The following is a 25934-nucleotide window of genomic DNA, read 5'->3' as shown; positions in this document are numbered from 1 at the left end:
TTACCACAATGCATCAGTAAAATTAATTTCACCAAAAGGCAAACAGCAGACATTATGTCAGAGGCCTCACCCAGATATTGAAATTCAGAGAAAATTGAGAAAATGAAGAAAAGACAATAAATAATGGCAAGTGGCGTTTGGAGGAGTATAATTGTTAAATGACCACTATAGTGCCAGGGAGAAGGTCCCACACCCGCCGGGCTGAAGTGGGAGGAAGGGGGTTATCTTCTCTGAAACTGCTGTGTTTACAGCAGGCAGAGTTAATCCTAGATGGACCTGGCACCCAGACCACTTCTTTGAGCTGAAGTGGTCTGGGTGCCTATAGTGGTCCTTTAAGATATAGGGGGCATATATAAAGGAAAACCAAAAAGAATACATATAGGACGGTGTCACCAGTGCTGTATCTAGCGTGAAGCTGACCTTTGCCCTGGGCGGCACGTTCAGCCTCTTGTCCTGGGGGCTCAAGAAGTGGCCGGCTGGCCACCTTGGGTCCCCCTGAGGCTGGCATCTGTTCTGTTTGCGTGCGGGCAGCGAGGGAGGACTCTCCCTTGAGCTCTTCCTGCTCAGCTCCCTCGCACGCAATATGAGGTCACTCTGGCCCCAGCAATACTGAGAGGTGCGCAAGAGGGAGCTGAGCAGAAGGATCAGAGCTCCCTCGCCACCCGCCTCCACCGTTAGCCTGTCCGTGCATGCCTGCCTACCAGCTCCACTGGACCCCTGGGAAGAATCAACTCCAGCTCCCAAAGGTAGGGAGGCTGGATTGATTTGACATTAAAAAAAATATTGTGAGTATGTGTATGTTACTGAGAGTGTTAGTATGTATTAGTGTGTGTCTGTTAGTGAAAGTGTTATTGTGTGTCTGTTAAAGAGTGTGTGTGTGTGTGTGTGTGTGTGTGTCAGTGAGAGAGTGTGTGTGTGTCTGTTAGTGAGAGAGTGTGTGTGTGTCTGTTAGTGAGTGTGCATTTGTCTGTCAAAGAGTGTGTATGTCTGTCACTGAGAGTGTATGCGTGTCTGTCAGTGTGTGTATGCGTGTTTTGGTGTGTTTATGTCTGGTAGTGAATGTGTGTGTCAGTAAATGGGTGTGTCTGACATTGAGAGTATATTTGTCTGTCAGTGAGTGTGTGTGTGTGTGTGTTTGTCAGTGTGTATATATGTGTCAGTGAGTATATATGTGTCTCAGTGTGTTTAGGTCTGACACTGCGTGAGTGAGTGTGTGTCTGTCAGTGAGTATGTATGCATTTCTATCAGTGAGTGTGCATGTGTGTCTGTTTGGTGAATGTGTGTGTGTGTAACTGTGAATGTGTAAGTTTCAGTGAAAGTGTGTTGGTTACAATGTGTGTGACAATGACTGTGGATCTGTCAGTGAGTGTATGTCGGTGCATGCATCAGGGAGGGTGTGTTTCTGTCAGGAAGAGAAATTTGGAAGGGGGTGCCCAAGTTTTGTCATGCCTAGTGCCATATTAAATATACTCTATACCAGGGATGTCCAAAAGGTAGATCCCCCATGTAGAACTACAATTCCCATGATGCTTTGCATGCCTTTAGAATGACAAACCATTATGGTAGCGGTAATTTTAAAACATCTAGGGATCTACCTTGGACACCTCTTCTCTATACAGTAGTAAAATTCCTTTTACAGATAGCCCTATCATTTGGCCTCTTGTCTGATGGTGGAGGAATGAGATTTTTTCCTGTTATGGACAAAGATTTAATCTGTATTGTTAAATGATTGACCAAATACGAATATGTATTCATTCAGGAGTTCATTATTCTGTGTCTATGTAAGTCAATGTGTGAGTGCCAGAACAAAAGTAAAGCACTCAGTTCATATTAAACTATATTATACAACACAGTATTCACTATATTACACAATCACATAATGGGAGGTATTCCCCCTTGTAAAATGTTACACTACAAAGCATTAAGATTAAGTAATATTACAATAGTGGAAGAAAACAGTCCTTTAAATCTGTAATTCTATTTAGAAAGAAATTAATATGGTTGTGACAGCTACATGACCTAAGTAGTATCGGCAACAGGAAGAGGAAGATTATTATTACTCAAACACATTTGATCTTGTGATATTGCCCAAAAAGCTACAGGAAAAGGCAAAAGGTATTTTCAAGTGTCTTTTTCCTTTGCTATGCGATGCATTTAGAATTTAGAAAGGGGAAGTTGAGTATCCACAAAATTACACCAAAATTAAACCACACATTTATTTCATGAGTGAAAATTCGATGTCAATGCTTGATTTTAAGCTACCATTATGCCAAAATACTTTGTAAGCCCCATTTCTAACAGAAGTGATGGGTTTGCCATGAACATAAATCAATTAATGACGTGACACAATGGCGCTGAAAATTAGTGTAAAACCTTTGAATAAAGTGGTTTGTTCAAAAAATGTATGTAGCATGAATATAAGTGCAAAAGTATAATAAAATAGTAAAAGAGTGATTTCATGTAGCCTCCAACAGCTCTTGGCATCTACCAGCAAGTTCTAACATTAAAACAACAACATCGCAATTGGCGCGCAAACTATTATTAAGTATATAATTATACACTGGATAAAATATTGTGTAAACTGGAAAAACAAAACAAAAACAAATAGTGTGTTAATGTAAAAAATGATTCTTCAAACAATAAACCTTAATAGATAAACTCACAAGGCAGGCACTCAAACAGTGAGTACTGGGAAAATCAAGCTCATTGAACATTGGATCAAAGGGTTATTATTTGGGTTATTGTTTAGGGAAACATTTTTTTTTGTTAATACACTATATTACGTCCAGTTTAATTGTTTGCGCACACATATATATTGCAATCCATTTTTTTAAAATGATCAAAAACATGATATATTTTATTATGCTATAATATCATAAAAGGTCAGAGTGACATTTACACAGGATTATCGTCACATTGAAGAAACACTCTAAAACCCATAACCTTTGGAGCAGGGCCAGACTGGGACAAAAATTCAGCCTAGGCAGTTATAGGCGCGGGGGAAGGGGGGGGGGGGTGGAAAGGGGATGAGCTGGGAGGCAGAATGGGGCCATGTAATGCCATCACCAATGACAAGCACACCAATGACAAGTGTGATTACCCCCTAGAGCATCCAGTGCTCTCGGACACAGAATTTTTTTTTTATTTTTTTTTCAAGCATGTGCTCTATTTGACAGTGAATTGTTTCTGTTGTCCCCAATAATGTGTTATCAGAAAACAAAAGTGGAACAGGGCTGTCAAAGTGTGTCGTGCATTTGTGGGGTTGCTCCACATTTGTATGTGTTTGGAGATTGTTTGTGGAATTGCATGTTTGTAGAGGAGACTGTTTGTGTTGTAGCGTGTAAAGGGGTCTGTTTGTAATGTACTATGTGTGGCTAAGGGCTGTAGTGTGTGTGTTTCTGGCCTGTTAAGTATGTGTGTGTGCGTGCTTACAGGGTCTGTAGAGAGGATAGGCCTAGGGTGTGTTGTGTGTGTGCATGTAAGAACTGTGCTGTGTGTGTGCCCAGGTGCTGCAGGGAGTTGCATTGGGTGTTTATATGTATTGTGGTTGTAATTCACATACGTTTATAGGTGTGGTAAATTGTGTATAGTAGTGTAGTGCGTGTATAGGTGTAGGGGTACAGAGGTACAATGTATGTGTATAAGGCTATAGTGTGTATTTTTGGAGGATATATAATGTGTGTGTGTGTGTGTGTGTGTATAGGGGGTATAGAATGTGTGTAGTGTGTTTTGGTGTAAGTGCACGAAGGGACAGAGCTTCCTCTTAGGGCTGATACTTCACTGTTTGAGTTGACAGAGGAGATCTTTTGGTCACCGCAGACCACCTTGAATTTCGCCGGTTTCCCGATGGCCAGTGCGAGCCTGCATTAGAGCATGCTGGCCTCCTCCCAAATTAAGTAGTCAAGATATTTGAGATTTGCTTGACTTCTTACCTGGATCAGTAGGGTGTCACAGCCTGCCAGACAGCCACACACATCCAGGAGTGCTGAAACATTGTGCTAGAAGCTTCCATTATTTTTTACTAATCTAAGCTCTGCACTGCAGAGCAGGCTCATTGGCTTAGAGAATCAGCAAACCGCCTTTTGCCAAAGAGTTGTTCCCTACACCGTTGCACCAGTGCAGGTACAGAGGCAGGGATTGGGACCATTAGCAAATGGTTTGACTACTGACATTGTGGGCAGAGCCAGGGCACCCCTGGCAGCATACCCCATACTGAGTGATGTTTGGAGTATTCCTTTAGATTGGGGTTCAAAGGGGCTGTGCCTTTCCTTCGGCTATTTACATAGATTTTAAAAACAGATACAAACCACCCTGTCTGTTTTCTATTGAGAAGCACATTTTTTTTGTTTTAGTTTTTTTTTGTTTCCTGCTCTTTACAGCAGTGTTTGCACTGCAAGCTTCCCATAGTACATGTCTCAGCCACTTTTGCTGCAAGGCTATCCTGACATATAGTAGAACTAAATGGTAATTATGAAGAATTGCAGGATACAAAGCTTTGCTAAAAACGAAACCTGTCTATTGGGTGAAACCCTTTTTATTGGTGACCTACTGTGAAAGAGTATTCTTGCATGTTCTGCCCCCTTCCAAAATATATTATTGTAGCTTTCACAAAACTTTACACACAACTCCGAAGGCCTCATGACCCAATTTACTAACCAGGTCCAAAATATATTTGGCACCTCAAGAAAATAATGAAAAGTTACACATTTTACATCCTACCATGTCAATAGGTCCCCACTCCCTCCCCATGTCAGTAAGCCATTTCCCTACTGATGTTAGTAGACCATTTCACTCCAAATGTCAGAAGCTTTTTCAGTGTTTAAAGGGACACTCCAGGCACCCAGGATTCTGCAGTGCCAGGAAAATGGATATGTTTTCCTGGCACAGGAGAGTCCATTTAATTTTTTTTTTTTTTTTTTATTTTTAACATTTTATTTATAAGTATTCCGCTTCTGAAACCTTTGCAACCTAGCATAGACAAGCACGTCTCCCTTGTGGCTCTTGTTGTTCTATCCCTAGAAGTGAAACCATGCATCAGTTCAGCATAACCAGATCAGTCTTCTGGCATCCTAATAATCTTAAATTCCTTCCCCTGGTGTATTGTGCCAGATCTCAGTTTCACCATATACCTTCAGGACTAGCAATATAATTAGTTTTTTGTAACATTTTTTTCATTTTTTTTGAAAGGTTAATATAAAATCACAATACTTGTACTGTTTGATTTAAACTGTATTCACTTATTTACAGCATATTTAGTGATGGATGAGTTTATATGATTGAATATGAAGCCCAAATGAGAGGTTAAGGTCTAGCCATATATGTCATACATTTATAGGAATTAACTGGAGCAATACTGCAATTTGATTTTGTTTGATGTTTTACTGGAAATTGTTTAAGTAATTTGTATATTATTTCAAGCGCTAAAAAAAAATATTCCAGCATTACATGATATTTTCTGGTAAGGTAGTTAAAGTGCAAAGAAGGATGCATGGAGGCAGCGCCTGTAGTGTTGTTCTCAGATCCAAGGTAGTATAGTAGGAAATAAGAAGAGAGAATGTAATAAAGTGTAGTATATTATAAATACTAGTTAAATGTGAAGAAACAAATTGCACTTACAATTTTCTGGAAAATTGTAAGTGCAATTTGTTTTTTCACATTCAACTAGAATTTATAATGTACTACACTATATTACGTTCTCTCTTCTTATTCCCTATACCACCTTGGATCTGAGAACAACACTACAGGCGCTGCCTCCCTTCATCCTTCTTTGCACTTTAGCTACACTACCATAAAGAAGAGACTCTGGCGCCAGAAATTCCACTCCCTTACAAAAAAGGATATTTTCTATTTGGACATTCATCTCTCAACCTCTGAAATAATGGTTTAGGGTGTGATATAATTTATCTTACTAAGCTTTTCTGTTGACAGTGCCATCCATTGCAGACAGTGCAGAATATAACATTATAATTAAATAACTCATATAAGTAGTGTGATGTATCACATTTATGTCTTTGAATTTTGTATTTAACCTATTTGGTTTAAAAGTACATTGTTCTTTATCATAGGGGTTTACAGCTAAATGTATTACGATATAACGGAACAAATCAACTATGTCAATCAAAGCATGTTTTCTCATCAAGCCAAGAAACATTCTCAATATTAATTAGATTTTTTTTTAAATGTAACACTATCCTAGCCCTCACACTGAGTACTTAGCATGCCTGTCTTTTTTAAAACATTTGACGTTTCTGAATAGTTGCAAAAATCCCCAAACATATCTTATGATTTATTTGTCATTTGACAATGTTATTCTTTTGCAATCCCTACAGTGGAAAACAAGATTTGTACTTGTACATTGTTCGGATTAATGCCAGAGAGGCCACCACTGTGGGTCTTGCAAGGTTATGTGGCAACTTGTACCAGTCAGAGTCAGAGAGAAATATGTTTTTCAAATCTATTTCCCACCATCTAAATCAAACCACAAAAATTGTTAATTCTAGCACTGAAATACTGATGTCTGCTCACACGGTGTTTACACAAAGAATTCAGTATATGGTTAAAGAAAATCTCATTCTTAGCAATTATCTTTGAATTAAGACATCTGTTTTACAGAGTATTAAAACTCATATTCTTGGCCAGTAAAGGTGCTATGAAACATACTAAACTCTCAACTTTTATGAGGATTTTCTAAATTGAATGTTGTTCATCAGCAAACAGTCCATGAGAATTCTATTCCCACACCCCTCGTTTACAAAGTGGACACTTCATTATATGTAACATTTTTTTCACACTGAACTTGATGGGCTTGATCCTTTTTCAGTCTATTTAAAGGGTTACTATAGTTTCAGGAACACAAAATGTATTCCTGACAATATAGACCTAAAACCACCGTTTAGGTGGTCGACCCCCCTTACCCCAGGCTAGAAAGGTGGTTTACTCACCTTTTTCCAGTGCTGCTAGGGGCTCCTCATGCCTGGCCCTGCCCCCAATCCACTTCCTTGGCTGACATCATCAGAATGAATTATCTCAGCCAATCATATGAAAGCACTGGATTGGGTAAGATCATCAATTTTTATGATCTCAGCCAAAGAGGTAGGGCGGTGGGAGTGGTGCAAAATGCCACCCTGGCCAATCAGCATCTCCCCATAGAGATGCATTTATTCAGTGCATCTATATGGGGAAAGTTCAGCGTCTCTATGTAGAGTGTGGAGATGCTGAACGGCAGGCAGAGGAGTGGCCATTAGAGGTGTTCCTAGGCTGTAATGTTAACACTGCCTTTTCTCTAGAAAGGCAGTGTTTACATTCCAAAGCCTGCAAGGACATACTATGCTCACCAGAACAACTACATTAAGTTGTAGTTGTTCTGGTGATTATAGTGTCCCTTTAACTATGTAAAATATATAACACCCACTTGCTGTTGGATATCAATTTAAATAGGTTTACCCGCACAAGAAGCCACTAGGAATTAACAAAGTGTAGTTGCTACATTGCATCAGCGAATTATAAAAATGCTTGAAAAATATAGATTATATTGTGGTCATGGTCTATGGGTGGAAAACTAGAAAGGAAAGTCACATAGCATTCTACAATATGAAAGAAAATCTGAAGTAGCATGTCAATTACCAATATGAGGTATAGGCCTGGCAGAGACCTTTACATAGGAGTAAAATATGAGAGAGAAAAATGGAGAATACGTGTTAAGGGGTGGAAAAAGTGTGGGACCACCAGTCTGCCTCATGTTTCACTTGACATGGAAGGATAAAGATAGACTTTCTTGTACTTATGTTATCTTTACATTGTGTGTTATGTTTCTGTGTTATTTATTACCTCAATGCTCTATATCTGGAGAAAACATCTCTTACGGGCATGCTGAAACATCAGAAAGTATACCGCCTTATAAACAGAATAACATGATAATGTACCCCACACAGCATGGGTGAATGAGAAACAAATGATTATTTATTTTGATAAATCAGGAAAATCGGATTACTGTTATTATTTAGCTAGTAGCATAAATATCTCTGCAGTACACTAGAATCAGGTCCGGTCTGTGTTTATATCATTCAAAGTTCAATGAGCAGTTTCTCACTGAAATGTGATGATTGTTAATACATTAAAAACAAAGAAAACCATATCAATAATCTCTAAAGAAGAGATCAACTGGCAGTGATAAATGCTAGTAAACTGGGTAATAACTACCATAAGATTGTTTGTACTTTGGAGGATATTATCAAAATATAATTAAAGAAGATGAAAAAACTGTTAAGCAAGCAGCTCGCTAATCATCAGCATTACCAAAGTACGCGACAATTTTTATTGTCAGTTAACACCTCATCTGTCACGGAGGCTGGGAAGGCAATAGATGTTAGCAGTGATTCCATAGGCAAAAGATGAGTGAAGAATGCATTGCAAATCCATTCCATTCTTTCCCAAGCAGAGATTATGAAGTCATGATCAGGTCCATTACTCCTTGATCTCTAATCCAATAACTTCCTTGTTGTAGAGGACCATGGAATGGACAAGGGGCACTCCAAGCACCAATCTGTCCCACAATTATCCCTTTGTCCACAAATATCCCTACATAATAACTTTACTGAAATTAAGTTGTCATGGCGTGAGGATGTCTCTGAGCACCATCTTTCCTCAAGGGGTTATTCCATTAACGAACTAAGTCTTGAACCCGGGGCCCATCAACTCTGCCTGGCTATTTCTGCTGCAGTCCGAAGCTTAAATCAGTAAGCCTACCTTAGACTGGGAGGATGTCGCACAGTATAGCACCTGCACAGACCAGGTCCTTGCACCATAACCATTTCAGCAAACTGAAATAGTTATGGTACTTAAAGTAACTCTTCAACGTTTTAATATCCTGCAGTGATGATCTAATCTAAGATAATACCATTAAATACATGTTCTAGGACTAATTTGAAATGTAATTGAATTGGTTTTAAATAGCTTAGTTGTATTTCCCAATTTTAAATAAAACTATGTGATCAACTAGGGAAATGTTACTGCAGGTATATCTATAGTGAGCAGTTTAATACGTTTTATCACATGCCCTCTAGTGGTATAATTGAACAAGAAAAAGTTATGCTCATAGAAAAGAACAGGGGTAGGCAACATTTGGTACTCTGAATGTTGTGGACTACATATCCCCTGATGCTTTGTTAGCAGTAATACTGTAAGAACATTATGGGAGATGTAGTCCATAATATCTGGAATGTAGAAGATTGCCTACCGATGGAGTAGACTATACTGGACCACCATTTTAAAAAATGGAATGCCTGCTACCTGCTCTAGCCAAGCACTGCCTGGCAGTCAATTACCAACAAGCTCAGCCAACACTCTCTGCATTAATAAAAGTACCTCTCTCGTTTTTGTTTTCAAAGACGTTCAATATGTACCTCTTTAAAGAAATGTCCATGAAATATGTTACTATCCCTATTGTCCACTGATTATTTGAAATAGTCCCCGGTGAGGCAAGCCTCTTTTATGAAAGAATTGAAGCCCAATGTAAATTATTTTTAGGTGCACAAAGAAAGTTGACTGAAAATTGTATCAACATATTTATACGTCTAAAGAGAGACTTTTTTTGTACTTATGTCATCTTTACATTGTGCATTATGTTTCTGTGTTATTTATTAATTCCTCCTGGCTGTATATCTGGCGTAAACATGTCTTAACCCCTTAAGAACACATGACATGTGTTACATGTCATGATTCCCTTTCATTCCAGAACTTTGGTCCTTAAGGGGTTAAGGGCATACTGACAAAAGTCTCAGGCACTCACTGTGATTTTTTTCAAAGCAGTTTTAATGGATCTGCGGATCCATTAAAACTGCTTTGAACTCATCACAGTGAGTGCCTGAGACGTTTTTCTTATATGTAGATTAGATGGGGTATGCTGACCCATGCTCAGTTTTGCACCCTGTATGTATTTTTGTGATTGAGTGCAACCCTCTTCTTTATTTCGAAGGGCATACTGAAACATCAGAAAGTATACCACTTTATAAACAGAATATCCTGATAATGTACCTCACATTTTACAACACTAAATGAATGTGAAACAAATGTTTATTTATTTTGATAAATCAGGCAAATCTGATTACTGCTATTATCATGCTCTTAGCATAAATACGTCTGCAGTGCATTGTTTTCAAGACAATATTTAACCAAACTAAAAGCTGGAAATATTGATGAATTCAGCTTGCTTATTTCAGCAGAACATTTTTACTTTGGTTTTCAATTCACCTCAAGCTATTATTTAACCCCTCATTGACCAGACTGCTTTTTTCAATTTTCAATTTATATATAATTTTACTTTTTTAAAATTATTTAAATAAATATTTGTTTTTAGTTATTTTTATTATAATATATATATACATATAATTTATATAGTTATTATATATTTTATATATACATGTGTAATTTTACTCTAAGTGTATTTTTATATTAATATATGTATATATTAATAAAAAAATACACTTAGTATGACGTTTTATATATAATATATATATACATATTATATATAGATATAATATATGTATATAATATATATATATATATATATATATATAAATATATATATATAAATGTATAACTTTATTTTAAAACTTTTTTTTTTACTTTTTTTCACCAGCAGGGGGACTGCCTGTCAATTCAGGCAGTCCCTCTGCAGGCAACACTATGGACGCCTATTGCAGCCATGTGACAGACAGTCCCCCCCAGTGAAGAAGAAGACCGACCGGCGGGGGAGCGTCGACGATCGGGTAAATCATTAGGATTACCCCTCCTGAGGTCCGGGGGGGGGGGGGGTTAGTTGTGTATATATATATATATATATATATATATATATATATATATATATATTTTTTTTTTAAATGTTATTTAATTTATTAAATAATAGGCACTTGAGGCACTCAGCACACAGGCAGAGCATCGGAAGCCATCAGGCAGTGAGGGGGTTATTGCAGACTGTTTTATGTCTGACATACCCTGTACGTCCGCGGTCACTAAGGGGTTAATGACTGCACCTCCAATTAATAGCTGCAGTATCTGCTGCATGCACAATATGACGGCAAATCAATGACAGATACTGTAGAACAGAATTTATCGGAAATTATTTGGTGGCTTGGTCAGTCACAAATACTAATCTGGAGATTAGCCAGTCAAACACGCAGATTGTAAAATGAATTATTAGTTAAACATTAACAAAGGGCATACAAATGCCTGGTTATATTGTAGTAGGTCTTTCATTAAAGGCACGCTCTTTGGATGAATCCACTGGAGAAAAATGTGTTATGAAGAGCTTTTTCCATGTATTTATTTATTTTTTGTTATTAGTGGCATGTCAGTTCTTATTAAACAAACTTATTATTAATAATAGAGATATTGAATGTTTTATAACTATGTAGGCTTGATCTGTGATATGCCCAATGTACAGATTAAATCCATATCTACCTGAAGGTAAGCTATGGGGAATATGATAATAGCGTAATACAGCGCCACCGTTACTGGTACCGTAACACCCTAGCATGATAACTACTCAGTGTTAAACCACTGTAACCATTCAGTGGTAAACCTTCGAAAATGGTATAAAAATGAAAGAAGGAAACTCCAGCGACTATATAACCCATTTGCTAAGATGACATTTTATGGCGCACCAAAACAACTACAGCTGTTGTACTATATATGGTTCCAGGAGTGCCTTGGTGTCAAACCAAGTTGTCAAACCATTTGCTAATGGCTTGACTTTTTACCTGTGGTCTGCCAGGCACAGCTCCCTGCCTTTCTCACTGAGCTAAAGGGACACTATAGGCACCCAGACCATTTCAGCTCACTGAAGTGGTCTGGGTGCACTGTCCTTATCCCCTTAAACATGCAATGGTAACTGCAATAATTACCTTGCAGGGTTAACTCCACCTCTAGTGGCTATCTATCAACTTTGCATGAGGACATCCAGCGTCCGCTAAAACCCCGTAGGAGAGCATTGACCCTAATGTCGGTTGGCCTCGGGGGAGGAGGATGGGAGGCGGTCCTGGAAAAAGTGAAAAAGGTTTTTTTAATCCTTTCTGTGCTAGTGTGGGGAGGGGGTGGGGGGAAGGAAGGCGCAAAGGAGGGGTGCACTATATGATACTATAGTGCTAGGAAAACAACTTTGTATTCCAAGCACTATAGTTTTCCTTAAGCCCTATAGTGCAATACAGGGCTTAGCTCAGAAAAGCTATTGGAAGCGTCTGACTTTCACTTCCAGCAATTTTGTTACTGACATTTGGGGGCGCCAGTTTTCACTTCTCATTTCTTTTATCAAAATAAAAGAAATTAAAGGAAAGCAGTTAACACGCTTTAGGTAACTATAAAGGGGTTTATCTAATAAATGGTGAATTGTGAATATTCAGTCCAAATTAGTTGGAAAGATTGTTGAATTTGAGAATATATTATCTTACTTGTGCAAATAGCTTTTCTTTTCACAACAATTCACGAGTTAATAAACAAAACCCTTAAATCAAAGAGAAACCTTTTTCAGGTAATTTGTTTGACCATTTAAAAGTTTGTAGCAAATTTTCCATTTGTTCAAGGATCAAGGCCCCAAAGGGGACACTAATGTCCAATAACTGTGTTTGCCTCCAAGCTGTTTACTTAGGTTTCCGGCATAATCAGAATGTGTGTACTCTAAGCTTTGTCCACTAAACCAGCCCATCCAGTTAAAGCTTCTCCCTGGCATCCAACAGAAAGGAATGAAGTTTTTCTAGGTTCTCCTCCCATATTAAAAACAAGCATTTCTGGACTTTTTGCCGAAACAATGGCTCAGCAGTTTAAACCTCAACGATTAGTCACGTATACACTTTTTAGCACATGCTCTGTGATTTCCACTGAATAGCCTTGCTTACTTGCTAACATATTTAAACATTCACAATCGAATATGTAAAGTAGGGGTGAACATGTTCAGTCCACATGGCCAATACCATGGAACCTTCATGGTAAGCAAGTGATTCTTATCACAACATGGAATCTAATTTAGTTAACTCTCCATTTTTCTTCCAAATAGATATAAAAGTATGGAACCTTCTTTTACAGACAGGGATATGGACATTTGAGGTTTGAATAATATCAACATTTTGTTAGATAGTGATTGGATGGTGTGGAATTGCTGATTAAATATTCTCACCCGATTGTAATTGTTTTGTTTGCCCAATTTTTGTGGTCCTGTCAAAGAGCTATAAATGTAAGTTAATATATTTTATTATTTAGAATAGAATGTAATTATACTGATAATAACAATCTCTCCATAGTTTCTATTCTACCTATATGTAATGCATGCACAACTTGCAATGATTGTCTGCTTAACCCCTTCACTATCAAGCACTTTTTGTTAGCAAAAATATTTGCATAAGATTTATTTGAAATGTTGATAGCACATTAACGTATGAGGAAACAACAGCTTTGTATATATATTGCTGTTCAAACAAATATAAAAATTAAATGATGGAAATTAAACAATATTAATTTATTTGTTCATCCTTTACACAAACATCTGGGGAATGAAAAGCTTTATCCCTTATCTTGCCTACCTACAGTAAGTACAGTTGCAATCTGCTTTATTCTTTGACGCTTCCTTAATAGTGTTTAAGGAATGGGGGGACGGCTGTAATGTATAGTCCATTTGCAGACATTAAATTGGGAATGTATCCTGGTAAAGAAATTGATTCCTTTATGGGATGAATTTATGTTTCAAAGCTAATAAAAGTAAAAACATGTATGCTCATTTTTGATAATGAAGGGGTTAAATCGGGATATTCTTACTTTATTTAGATAAATATAAATTACATCATTTTATTAAATAGTTTGTCTTGGTCTATGGAGCGCAGACATGAAAATACATGTTGTACTGCATTACAAAGTAATGGTGCAGGAAGGTTTTTCAATTATTTTGCAACATTTCCTTTAGCTATGTTCAATTTTCCTCTTTAGTTTAATACTGTCTTACTCTTACACCTACACCCAAAGTTAGCACAATGTAATAATAATAATTCATATTTTAGCATTCGTTCTTGTTCACTGACTGCTACCTATCAAAAATCCATGAATATCTAAGCAACAGGCCCAGACACTCACCATTATGGGACATACCAACTGCCAGACATTTCTGAAATCTGCAGAACTGACACTTGTTTCTGCTTTTCTTGTGAATCCGACAATTTAAATCACACCGTTCATAAATAAGCTTCAGGCGGATTGTTCTTCTGAAGAATCCCTGCCAAAAAAGTGCATAACGTAATATAAGATTACATATGAAGAAAACAAACCTCAAAATCCTATGTATTGTGAGCAACATAAATTAATGAATTCCAACTGAAATGATATTTGTCAAAATCAATTTTCAAATATGGTTAGGGAAGAGGGGAGGGCAGAAAGTAAAATATTATCTTCCACACCTATGCTATTTCTATGACGGGTTAACACAATGCTCATTATAGCATGCTCAAAAGCAAAGAAAATAAATATTGCATTGATGTTTAAAGGGGCACTATAGTCACCAGAACAACTACAGCTTTAATTCAGAGAAAAGACCTGTTTCCTGGCACTATAGGCTCCTGCAGTGCCCCCTCGTTTCTGTCACTTTAGTCACTTACCTGAATCCAGCTCGGTGCTAGGTCAGGCTCTGCCCACGCTCCTCCGGCTCCGCCCATGCAATGGCTGCGCTTGCCTTAGGATTTCCCCATAGGAGAGCATTATTCAAAGCTTTCCTATGGGGAAAAATCTAAAGTTGGAGGTCATCATATAGAGTGTGAGGACGTCCAGTGTCAAATAATGGACCAAAAGTCTGTTTCAATTTCAGAAGTCCATCTAGTGGCTGTCTAGTAGACCGCTACTGGAGGAAGAGTTAACCCTCAGAGGTGATTATTGCAATTTCTTAGAAACTGCAATAATTACCACTGTAGGGTTAAAGGACATGGGACATTACACCCAGACCACTTCAATGAGCTGAAGTGGTGTGGGTGCCTACAGTGTCCCCTTAACCCCTTAAGGACCAAACTTCTGGAACAAAAGGGAATCATGACGTGTCACACACGTCACATGTCCTTAAGGGGTTAAAGCCAGGGACACCTCCAGTGGCAACTCCTCAGACGGCCACTGGAGGTGCTTCCTGGGTCATGGAAAGCATTGGATTGGCTGAGATCATCAGTTCTGATGATGTTAGCCAAGGAGGCAGTCAGAGGTGGGCCAACACTGGCAGACCCATGCGGTGCAGGAAATAAGGCAAGTTTTCTTACCTTTTAATGGTGGTTTTAACACTATAGGTTCCGGAATACACGTTTGTGTTCCTGACCCTATAGTGTTCCTTTAAGCATATTGCCAACTCACTGTATTGTGAAGTGGTGATATGTCCTAATACTAAGCAGATACAGGGCCTTTAAAAAAAACTGTTTAAATGAGAGAGGATCAAAATTGTTAATGTTAATGCTTAGAAAATCAGGGAAGCTACAAATTCAAATTGAGAGAAAACAACAACCATATGAATGTTTTAATTATTAGTTAGATATATCTATTGCACATATAACCATCTTTAGAGTAGATAAGATGTTTTAAATCTTGGGAAATGTAGTTTAAAAAATATAAAATATGGTATTGTTGTAGTGGTTTCATAAATTAAACAATAAAAATAAATTATGACATTTATGAATTTTCTCTCAGGAGCCATTCCCATAATTCATTTGTGAGAGTTTTTTTTATTGCACTATACCTTACACCCTTCACAAGCATGAACACCGTAATGGAATCCAGACGCTTTGTCTCCGCAAACTCTGCACTCTATGGTGATGAGCGAATTAGAAGACTCATCTTGAACTTTATTGTATGCCTGGGATTTGTCAGAGTAATAGGGAGGTGAAGGAGGTTCGAGTTTTATAGAATCTGTCAAAACAAAACATGGAAATAGCATAAATTGATAGTTTCTTATTCAAGCACAAGGAGATTCAATAATGCAATGAGCTGTCATAGAGTTTAGTAATTGCCCACATCACACAAAGGTCCTCTGTACATTTTATGACATTCAGCATTTTAATTTTTATAAATGATCCATAGAAAGCCAAGGAAGGACATTTATCCAACTAATATGGAGTTTGTTAAGCTTAATTTCTTAATTTTCACAAAACTAAACAACTAAATTCGTCAAAGGTAGTGTAATCAACTATAATCAATCACACAAACATCTTCATTAATAATGATCTGTTTGGAATATTCGTACAATAGTAACAAAGTTAGAAAGGCATATGATACAAGTGCTAATGTGAATATAATATATAAATATATAGATACGCTGTAAAATGGGTAGAGAACATGCATGAGCATCCCAAAGAGTGTTTGGAAATACTTTGCCTGTAACACAGAACATGGAGATTAGCTAGCACCAATTGCAATTTCTGGATTCCAGTCAGTTAATTGAATTTAATATAGTTATCACTGAGAAGGTACTAGAAATCTACTTCACCACTAGTCTCAACATGTAAAATCAATAAATATCTGTGACAGACAGTTGAATTTCTAACATCCACCTATAACTGCAAATTTTTGGTTGATTAGAGTCTCAATCTGTCTGACCTATTCCTTTGCCACAAAACAATAAGGAGATCCTTGTGCTATTTGAGACCCATGTGAACATGTAGGAGACCATTTTGACCATGAAACTTATTAAGTGTCAGGGTACCTGTGGTCTCTACCTCCAAAAGAGGTAGAGACTTAGCTGTTCCACCATTCAGACGGTCTGATGACTCCCTTTCCCGCGGTCTATCCGGTCATGCAAGGCCGGCCGCGAGGGAGTGACTGCCTTTTACACCATCTAGGCAGGAAGTCATCATCAGGACACTCCCCCGGATCGACCTGTCAGTCAATTGCTGCAGGACCAATCAGGACGTCTCGGAGGTGTGGTTACTGCTCTGAACAGGGTATTTAACAGAGCTTCCTTCATTAGCTCATTGCCCTGTCGTGGTTCTAGCTTGTTCTAGTCACTCAGTGCTTGTGTATTCTATTATCCCTTTTGGTTTTGACCCGGCTTGTTTACCTTACTCTGCTTATCTCTGTTACCCTTGATTCGGCTTGTCTCTCGCTTACCTGTCTTCTGTTACCCTCGACCTCGGCTTGTCTTTGACCATTCTATACGGTACTACTTACGTTAGTCCGGCCATTCTAAGGTCCGGTATACGTATCTGGCTACTGTTTGTACTCTGCGTGTTGGATCCCTGTCCCGATCCTGACATTAAGAAGGCAATCTCTGCGATAATCATATATGTGCGCAGCACATCTCAGCAGGGTGTGCATTTAGGAATTCTCTTAGGGAATTTGTTACTTTTTAATATAAGGTGAAACCTACCTATTTAAGCTCTAAGTCAACGAGAATGGCCCTGCATGGCCTAGTTCAGTTACAGCAGCTTCTGACATTAGATGTAGCCAGACAGAACCCAGGTAGCTCGTCAAATCACAATTTGACTTTGTTTGTTTAGATGTCTGATAGGTGTGAGTGATGTGTGTTACTTTGTGTAGGTTGCAGTGAGAAACATAGTGGTTAGCTGTCAGTATATGTGTGGCTATTTGTGGGTAGGTGTGAGTTATGTGTGTAAGTAGTTGTGAGTGGTTTATGTGTGGGCAACTGTGAGTGATGTGTGTTACTGTGTATGGGTATCTGTTAGCAATATGTGTGTTAGTTGTGAGGGATGTGTGTTGCTTTGTTTGGGTATCAGTGAGTGATGTATATGTGTAGCACTGATGTGTGATTGTGGGAAGGCTGTGTTTTTTCCAGCCTTCCCACAATTTACAATAAGGTTACAAAAAAGGTTTTTAACCCCCTCCCTAATTAAAATTACCTGGGTTGCAGACTATGAGGTCCCTCTTTGAAACTCAGGAGTGCAGGTAGAAGATAGATCTTCTGATCTCCCTGCCATGTCGCACAACAGCTGAGTTGAAATTTAAGAGCCAGGGTTACAGCTGCATTGTGATGTGCCTGAACACACCTCATACGCATGCCTATGGTGATTATTAAGACCTGTTAACTACCGAAGAAGATTCTTAATAGCATGACGCTTACCCATTTATCCACAAAAGATACCCCTATAAGCATTAAGATGATATCAATGGCTATGAAAATACTTATTTACTCATGGCCACTGTGCTAAGTAAGGGGACCCCTGTTATCATTAAGGCGAACATGCACTAAAGATTAAGCACACATGTTGAATTTTTGGCATCAAAGCCTTCTTACTTGGTTTCCAATTTGATGAAGGTTTTTGGTCAGCAATTCTCAATTTATTGATAGTGAACATATGAAATGATTAACGGTAAACAAGGAAACATGCCAGTGTGCCTCTCTCAGCTATAAGATGAAGATAAGGAGAGAAGCCACATCTCTTCACAGCAGCAAGAGACTAATAACAAAAATGTCTGCCGTATGTGGAAATGACAAACCGTGAGCAGGAATATGAAAGAAATTTGGCGTACTTTGGCAATCCTGAAGTCTCAGGTCATACTTATAATCAAGTGACGTTTGGTCGTTCCTAAGGAAAGTCTTTTCTTCCAAAATATCTTCGTAAAGAGGTGCAGATATACTTGAAAAGTCTACAGTTGTATATGGTTTAATGTCAAAGGAATGGGAGTGTTCCTCGATGCCAGATAAATCCAGTGAACTGGCTCCAAAATTCATGGGCCAAAACGGCATTTCTGTGTCAACCATGATTGAAGTTACCTGAAAAATAAGATGTATAAACCTGATTATCAGAGCAGCAGAAAACAATAGAATGAATTACTACATATATACATGTATAAGCTGATAACACATTATTCTGGTTGCTCTATTTTTAGAACCTTTAAAAAATCCTCCATTGATCTTCCCCAATGACTGAAAACAAAACAAAACATTTTCAGCAAAATATTTTGTAAAATTTAGTAAATGTTTTACAAAACAGGTTTAACCACGTGCTTCTCGATTATGAAAATTATTTGCAAATTAGACAATTAGGCATTTTTTTCTAGAAATACTTGTTTTACTATTTTGATTAAAAAAAAATGTCCAGGTGTATGAACATAAGTAAAATATATTAACTGAAACCTTCCCTGTAAACACTGACAAGACTGTAGGTATATGATTCTTGATATGATGAGTATTTTGACACATTTGTTCCCTGTCGTTTGCCGTTAGGGAGAAAGCACATTTATACTAGTTAATGGCTGTGCGTCTTCATTACAAGTCTACGGAGAGAATGAACATACACACCAACTGATTGTACTTATTCAGCTTCCTTGATTTTATATTAAAACGTTGGCTGAAACACCATAAGCACTTTGCAATTTTGCACAGTACTTAAAGCATCTTAAGCTCACTCTCATTTCTGAGAGTGTTTTCTAAAAATTTGATGTGATTTCTAAAAATTGCTGTTACTTCAAGATAACTTCTGGGGTGCCACTCTCAAGTCCATCCTTATTGTGAGTGTATCTTGTGTACACTACCTGTACAATAAGGACAGTTTTTTTTCTCTCCTCGCCCTGGCTTTTCCAAAACTAAAACGCAGTCTGGCTCACTAAATAGTGAACCAGACTGCATCTAAAAAGAATGTAGCTGCAATATTACTGCTATTAGTTTATGGAGAGTTTTTAAATATGAAAAGATTGTAACTACCTATACCATATATCCTGCTGAAAGGGGCTAATGGGAAAGGGATGTTAACAATTCCCCCCATTGAGGATTGAGGGGCTGGCCTGCAGCCAGTACGCTGAGGGACACTTAAAATGTAAGTATAATTCTTTTTTATTATTACATTTTTGACAATATTTTTATTGCATTTTTAATTGCAAATAATGGGTCAAATTCAAACTAGAAAGAAGACACAACAACCAGTGAAAGAAAGTAAATGGGTACAATCTTGCACTAGAGTTGGTAGGGTTGCAGGGTATCAGGGCATAACCCAGTGAGTATAATATAGAAGCGAAGAGGCTGAGAAAGGTATGACCAGAAATGTCCACCCTATCATCAGTCCCTATACCCCAGGATAGACATGTTCATAATCATGGCTTCAAAAAATTGCCAGTATAGAACATAGATGAAATATGTAAAATAATAAATTTTATTGACCCCTTCAGGGAAGATAGTAAACACACAAAATGAATAATAAAAGTGTATATACATGAAAAAAGTGTGAAAGAAAATATAAAATAGAAATCGTCTGTAGCATGACACACCTTGCTATCACAAAAATGAGTGACACAATCTCAACGGATAGCTGTCAATGTGTATATAATCGTAACAGTTACCCGATATGTATCACTAGAGTAGCAAGTGTAAAGAATGGAGCTTCTGTATAGCCACACACCTTTAAATTGCAGAGATATTATGGCAACATCTTTATGATTGAACTGGCTTTCAGTGTGTATATTGTGAGAGCGTAACGATAACCCTGATTTGTATCACAAAAGTAGCAAAAAAGTAATTGTTCGTACGCAACAGTCACAACTCTCATTCAAGGTACTAATATGAGGTCTAGGTGATTTGCTAGATTGAAGATATGGCAAATCTAACCTACGACCTGATTACTGTAGGAACGGAGCCAAAAAAGGCACACACATTGCTCGTGTGTCAGTAACTGTCTCCGTGCTGGTAAGGAGTATATATCAGTAAAAATCTTGGTGCTAGTAGGGAGTCTGATTGCTGAAATAGCTAGTAACCCCAGTACCACCATTAACAGAAAGTAGTGTGTAGAGGGAAAATCCCTTCCTACTGAGCATACAGCGATTAAATACCTAGTCTACTTGACAGGCAGATTTCTAGTCTGATCAGATTCTAGACTGAGTGGTCCCTGAAATCATACAGAGTACTAGTCTATTCTGATACTAATGCTTTTCCTTTTCAGATAGATTGCTGCTCTGATCTGATCTAATTCTGGACCGAGTGGTCTTTCCCTTCTCAGATAGATTGCTGCTCTGATCTGATCTAATTCTGGACCGAATGGTCTCTATAATGAACCCAGACTTCTAGTCTATAGTCTAAATACTGGACCGAGTGGTCCCTGTAATAACTCAGACTTCTAGTCTATACGGATAATTAATCAAGTGGTATAGTGAGTAGCGTAGTAGCTCAGACCGGAGTGGTCCCGGTATTAACTCAACGCGCGTTTCGGCGCTGGCGTGGCGCCTTTGTCAAGAGCTTACCGGAGAGGGTGAGCCCGCCACAATTTAAACCTCCAGGCTCCGCCCATGAAAAGCCCGACGTCATAATCGCTGAACGAGCAGCGTGAGTCGGTGGGCGGAGGATGGATGGTTGAGTGGCATGTACATCCATCCGGCAGGGGAATAGCCAGAACGGTTAACCCTATGTTCGCCAAATATCTGGATGGATGCTAAAGAAAGTCCCTGAACAGGGGCATAAGTAATAAATGTCATATTTCGGATGAGACATCGAGCAAGTACTGCAGGGCAATACATAGACATATGGTGGAGATAAACAATATATATAGTTAAAAATAGGAGTGCAGTAAATCAGGTGGATAGGCTACCAAACAATTCATGAATACAATAAGGTGGAAAAGTTGATACATTTACATATTTACAGATGCAGCAAATGAGATTTAAATGGGAGCTTCACCATCAGAATGACCTCAAGGAATCGTATGTTGTAAACTGATCCCCAAATTGATGGAATCAGCTAGTGAACACAATATAATAGATATATTGACCTAGAGTGTAGATCATTAAATAGAGTATTCAGATGCTGGTTGTATGAATCGATCACATGGTCGATATAGTGAATGAGCTCCCATCTAACCCCCTGCAAACCCAGGGGGGTATTTTGATGTATTAAATGAATGGTGCAAATGAGAATCCTTCGTTTAGACCCTTGGGTTGTAAAGTTTTGAGCCTATATATCCAGAAACTCTCACGTTGCCTGAGAAATTTGTCATAGTCTCCTCTCCTTCTGTCACGTTTAACCAATTCAAGGCCACAAAAGCGCAGGCCCTGTGATTTGCCTGAGTGACGTTCCTTCAAGTGACGAGCAATGGGTGTTTCAATCGTTAGTTTGGGTGATCTAACGTGTTCCTTAATCCTCTCTTTGAAGGGACGGAACGTCTTGCCCACGTATTTGTAGTCACACTCGCACGTGAGTAGATATACCAAACCTGAGGTATTACAATTGAAAAAGGATGTAATGTTGAAGGTCTGTTTGTTGTCACTATCTGACACTTTTTTAGAATCCCGTTTAATATATTTGCAGGCGACACATCGCCCGCATTGGAAAGTGCCAGTGATGGATCTGTGAAGCCATGTTTTGATCCCCAGTTGTATAGGCTGGAAGTGACTGGGAACTAACAAATCTCTTAGGTTTTTGCCTCTACGTGCCGTAATGTCTACTCTTGGGCCCAGAATCTTTTTGAGATGGATATCCCCTGTTAGGAGTGGCCAAAATTTTTGGATTCCGCTTTTTACTCTGTCCCAGCCTGCGTCATAGGTTGCAATCATGCGGGGACGGGAGATAGTGGGAGGTACAGGTTCCTTTGCACTTAAAAGGGTCTCTCTTTCTGACTCCAAAGCTCGCCTAAAGGCTCTTTTTAGGCACCGGTTAGGGTAACCCTTGGCCTTAAACTGTACTCTCAGGATGTCAGCTTGAGTTTTGAACTCCTGCAAAGTGCTGCAATTCCTGCGTGCCCTAAGATATTGGCCTATAGGGATTCCTTGCTTAAGGGGTTTAGGGTGGAAGCTATCCCAGTTGAGGAGGCTGTTAGAGGCAGTCGGTTTTTTGTAAAGGGTAGTTTGGATCACCTGGTTGTCGACCGAGACAGTCAGGTCCAGAAAATTGAGGGTTTTCCCACCGAATTCAGAAGTAAATCTGAGATTGTGGTCATTGTCATTCAGGAGAGTTACAAATCGGTTAAATTCATTATCCGTACCTTTCCAGACTATTAAAATGTCATCTATATACCTGGCCCAAAGGTGTATTAGGGGGGTAAAGGATGAGAATTTGGTTGATCTGATAACTACTTCTTCCCACCATCCCAGGTGCAGGTTTGCGTAAGATGGGGCACAAGCTGTCCCCATCGCAGTGCCCCGCACCTGGTGGTAGAATTTATTGTTGAATAGAAAGTAGTTATGGGTAAGGACGAATTTAAGTAACTCCAAAATGAACTTTGAGTGTGCAGAGAGGTCGATGCCTCTCTTTTCTAAGTAGTATTGGACGTGCTGTAAGCCCCCTTCATGGGGTATGGAGGAATAGAGAGCCTCTACATCCAGGCTACAAAGATTCACAGGTTCATGTAGTGTGAGATTTGAGAGGAGTGCCAAGGTCTGTTTTGTGTCCTGGATAAAGGATGGCAGAGATTCCACAAAAGGGCGTAAAATTTGATCCAGGTAGATGCTACCGTTTTGTGTGAGGCCATCATTGCCAGAGACAATAGGGCGTCCTGGTGGGTCTAGTTTATTCTTATGGATTTTGGGTAGGCAGTAGAACGTCGCTATCCTAGGGTTCTTATTGAGAATAAATTCATATTCTTCCCTGGATAGCAGACCTCTACTGCGACCTTTGTCCAAAATCTGTTTGTATTCCTCCAGGAAGGAGTTTGTAGGATCTGTTGGGAGTATTTGATAGGTTTCCCTATCGTCCAGGATTTTGAGGGCCATTTTGACATAATTGGTTGACTTCATCATTACGATGTTGCCTCCCTTATCTGCCGGTTTTATGATGGTCTCCCTATCGTCTCTGAGTGAGTGTAGGGCTTTCCCCTCCAGTTTTGTCAAATTCATATTGGGATGGAAGTCAAGATCAACATTTTTTATATTTTCAATCTCAAATTTGACTGCTTCCAAGAATACCTCAATATTTCTGTAGCTGCCTATGTGTGGTGTAAACCGACTTTTTGGTTTCAGGTTAGTGAGACTTTTGGTGACAGTGGGGTCATTGTCATCTAGTAAGGATACCAGAGCCATCAGGCCATTATAGTCATCCTCAGAAATGCCCAGGTCTTTGGTTTTTCTTTCAATCTGTAGCTGATGGTATTTGCAGAGAGCCAGTTTCCTGACGAACAAATGTATGTCCTTGATCCATGTAAATTTATTGTATGCTGGAGTAGGTACGAAAGAGAGGCCCTTTTTAAGGACATTCGTTTCATGAGGGGTTAGGATATGATCTGATAAATTGATCACTTGAGTCATATTGCTCAGTACCGTCTTCTCCTTGTAAACCTTCCCCCCCTGCCTCTGTTGCGAGTTTGATATATTTGGCGAGGGGGCTCCTCCCTCTGGTCCAACTCTAAAAAATTCACCCCTTTTTTTAGGATGCCTCTAGTGTTGGATGGGTTGGATATATTGGACGTGGATGGGGGGGGCTGTTGTCTAGATTCATTATCAGTATCTGAGGAATCATATTCAGAGGTCATTGTATTGTCTGAGTTCCTTCTAACTCTACGTGAAAATGAACCATAGATATGGCCTGTTTCGTAGTCCCTTAGATCTCTGATAAATTTCTGATGTTTCCTAAGTCTGATTGTCTGTTGAAATTTGTCCAGGTTCTGTTTCAATTTGATCTCCAATTGGTTATATAGGGGATCCGTTTGAAACGTGTGGACCTTATCAATTTCTTGTTCTAGATTTTTATCTGTCTCTTCAAGTTTGATTTTTTCGTGTTTGCATATTATTTGCATGAAAGTCTTGGAACAAGTGCCAGCAGCTGCCTCCCATTCTTTGGTTAGTTCTGTGTTTTCAGCATGGGATGAGGGAATGTTGTTGACTCTGAGGCCTCTTGGTATCATCTCTTTTTTGAGGTAATTGTCAAGGGAAGAAATTTCCCAACTAGCTCGTATTTGCTGTCTATATAGTTTATTGAGTGTATTGAATGATGAATGAATATCTAGCAGATTATCTGTGGTATTCAGTTGTCCACCTGAGAATACATTTTCTGCATCTTTGCACCATACTGAGCTATCTGGCTTATTTGCCAGGAACCCTGTCATTTTGATAAGTGTAAATTCTAAGCTCGAGAATGAAAAAGCAACCAAGGTACTAAAACCTATTAAATAATACAAGAAAGAAGACACAACAACCAGTGAAAGAAAGTAAATGGGTACAATCTTGCACTAGAGTTGGTAGGGTTGCAGGGTATCAGGGCATAACCCAGTGAGTATAATATAGAAGCGAAGAGGCTGAGAAAGGTATGACCAGAAATGTCCACCCTATCATCAGTCCCTATACCCCAGGATAGACATGTTCATAATCATGGCTTCAAAAAATTGCCAGTATAGAACATAGATGAAATATGTAAAATAATAAATTTTATTGACCCCTTCAGGGAAGATAGTAAACACACAAAATGAATAATAAAAGTGTATATACATGAAAAAAGTGTGAAAGAAAATATAAAATAGAAATCGTCTGTAGCATGACACACCTTGCTATCACAAAAATGAGTGACACAATCTCAACGGATAGCTGTCAATGTGTATATAATCGTAACAGTTACCCGATATGTATCACTAGAGTAGCAAGTGTAAAGAATGGAGCTTCTGTATAGCCACACACCTTTAAATTGCAGAGATATTATGGCAACATCTTTATGATTGAACTGGCTTTCAGTGTGTATATTGTGAGAGCGTAACGATAACCCTGATTTGTATCACAAAAGTAGCAAAAAAGTAATTGTTCGTACGCAACAGTCACAACTCTCATTCAAGGTACTAATATGAGGTCTAGGTGATTTGCTAGATTGAAGATATGGCAAATCTAACCTACGACCTGATTACTGTAGGAACGGAGCCAAAAAAGGCACACACATTGCTCGTGTGTCAGTAACTGTCTCCGTGCTGGTAAGGAGTATATATCAGTAAAAATCTTGGTGCTAGTAGGGAGTCTGATTGCTGAAATAGCTAGTAACCCCAGTACCACCATTAACAGAAAGTAGTGTGTAGAGGGAA

General features: G+C 38.7%; 1 protein-coding gene across 2 annotated transcripts in view; it reads right to left on the bottom strand.

Annotated features, from left to right (window-relative positions):
* Positions 1-25934, bottom strand: part of PPARG (peroxisome proliferator activated receptor gamma) — a 72525-nt gene that overhangs the window by 10980 nt on the left and 35611 nt on the right. For both annotated transcript variants that reach the window (XM_063426938.1, XM_063426937.1), the window contains exons 3-5: positions 18490-18733; positions 15743-15912; positions 14113-14251 (exon numbers count right to left, since the gene is read on the bottom strand). In XM_063426938.1, the coding sequence (XP_063283008.1) occupies positions 14113-14251; positions 15743-15912; positions 18490-18721 (541 nt within the window). In that variant the 5' untranslated portion in view covers positions 18722-18733. The remainder of the gene's footprint in view (positions 1-14112; positions 14252-15742; positions 15913-18489; positions 18734-25934) is intronic.

Source organism: Pelobates fuscus, chromosome 7 (assembly GCF_036172605.1).
Source record: "Pelobates fuscus isolate aPelFus1 chromosome 7, aPelFus1.pri, whole genome shotgun sequence".
In the NCBI taxonomy this organism is placed as follows: domain Eukaryota; kingdom Metazoa; phylum Chordata; class Amphibia; order Anura; family Pelobatidae; genus Pelobates; species Pelobates fuscus.
The sequence above is the reverse complement of the archived record's forward strand: the minus strand, read 5'-3'. Positions and strand labels throughout refer to the sequence as shown.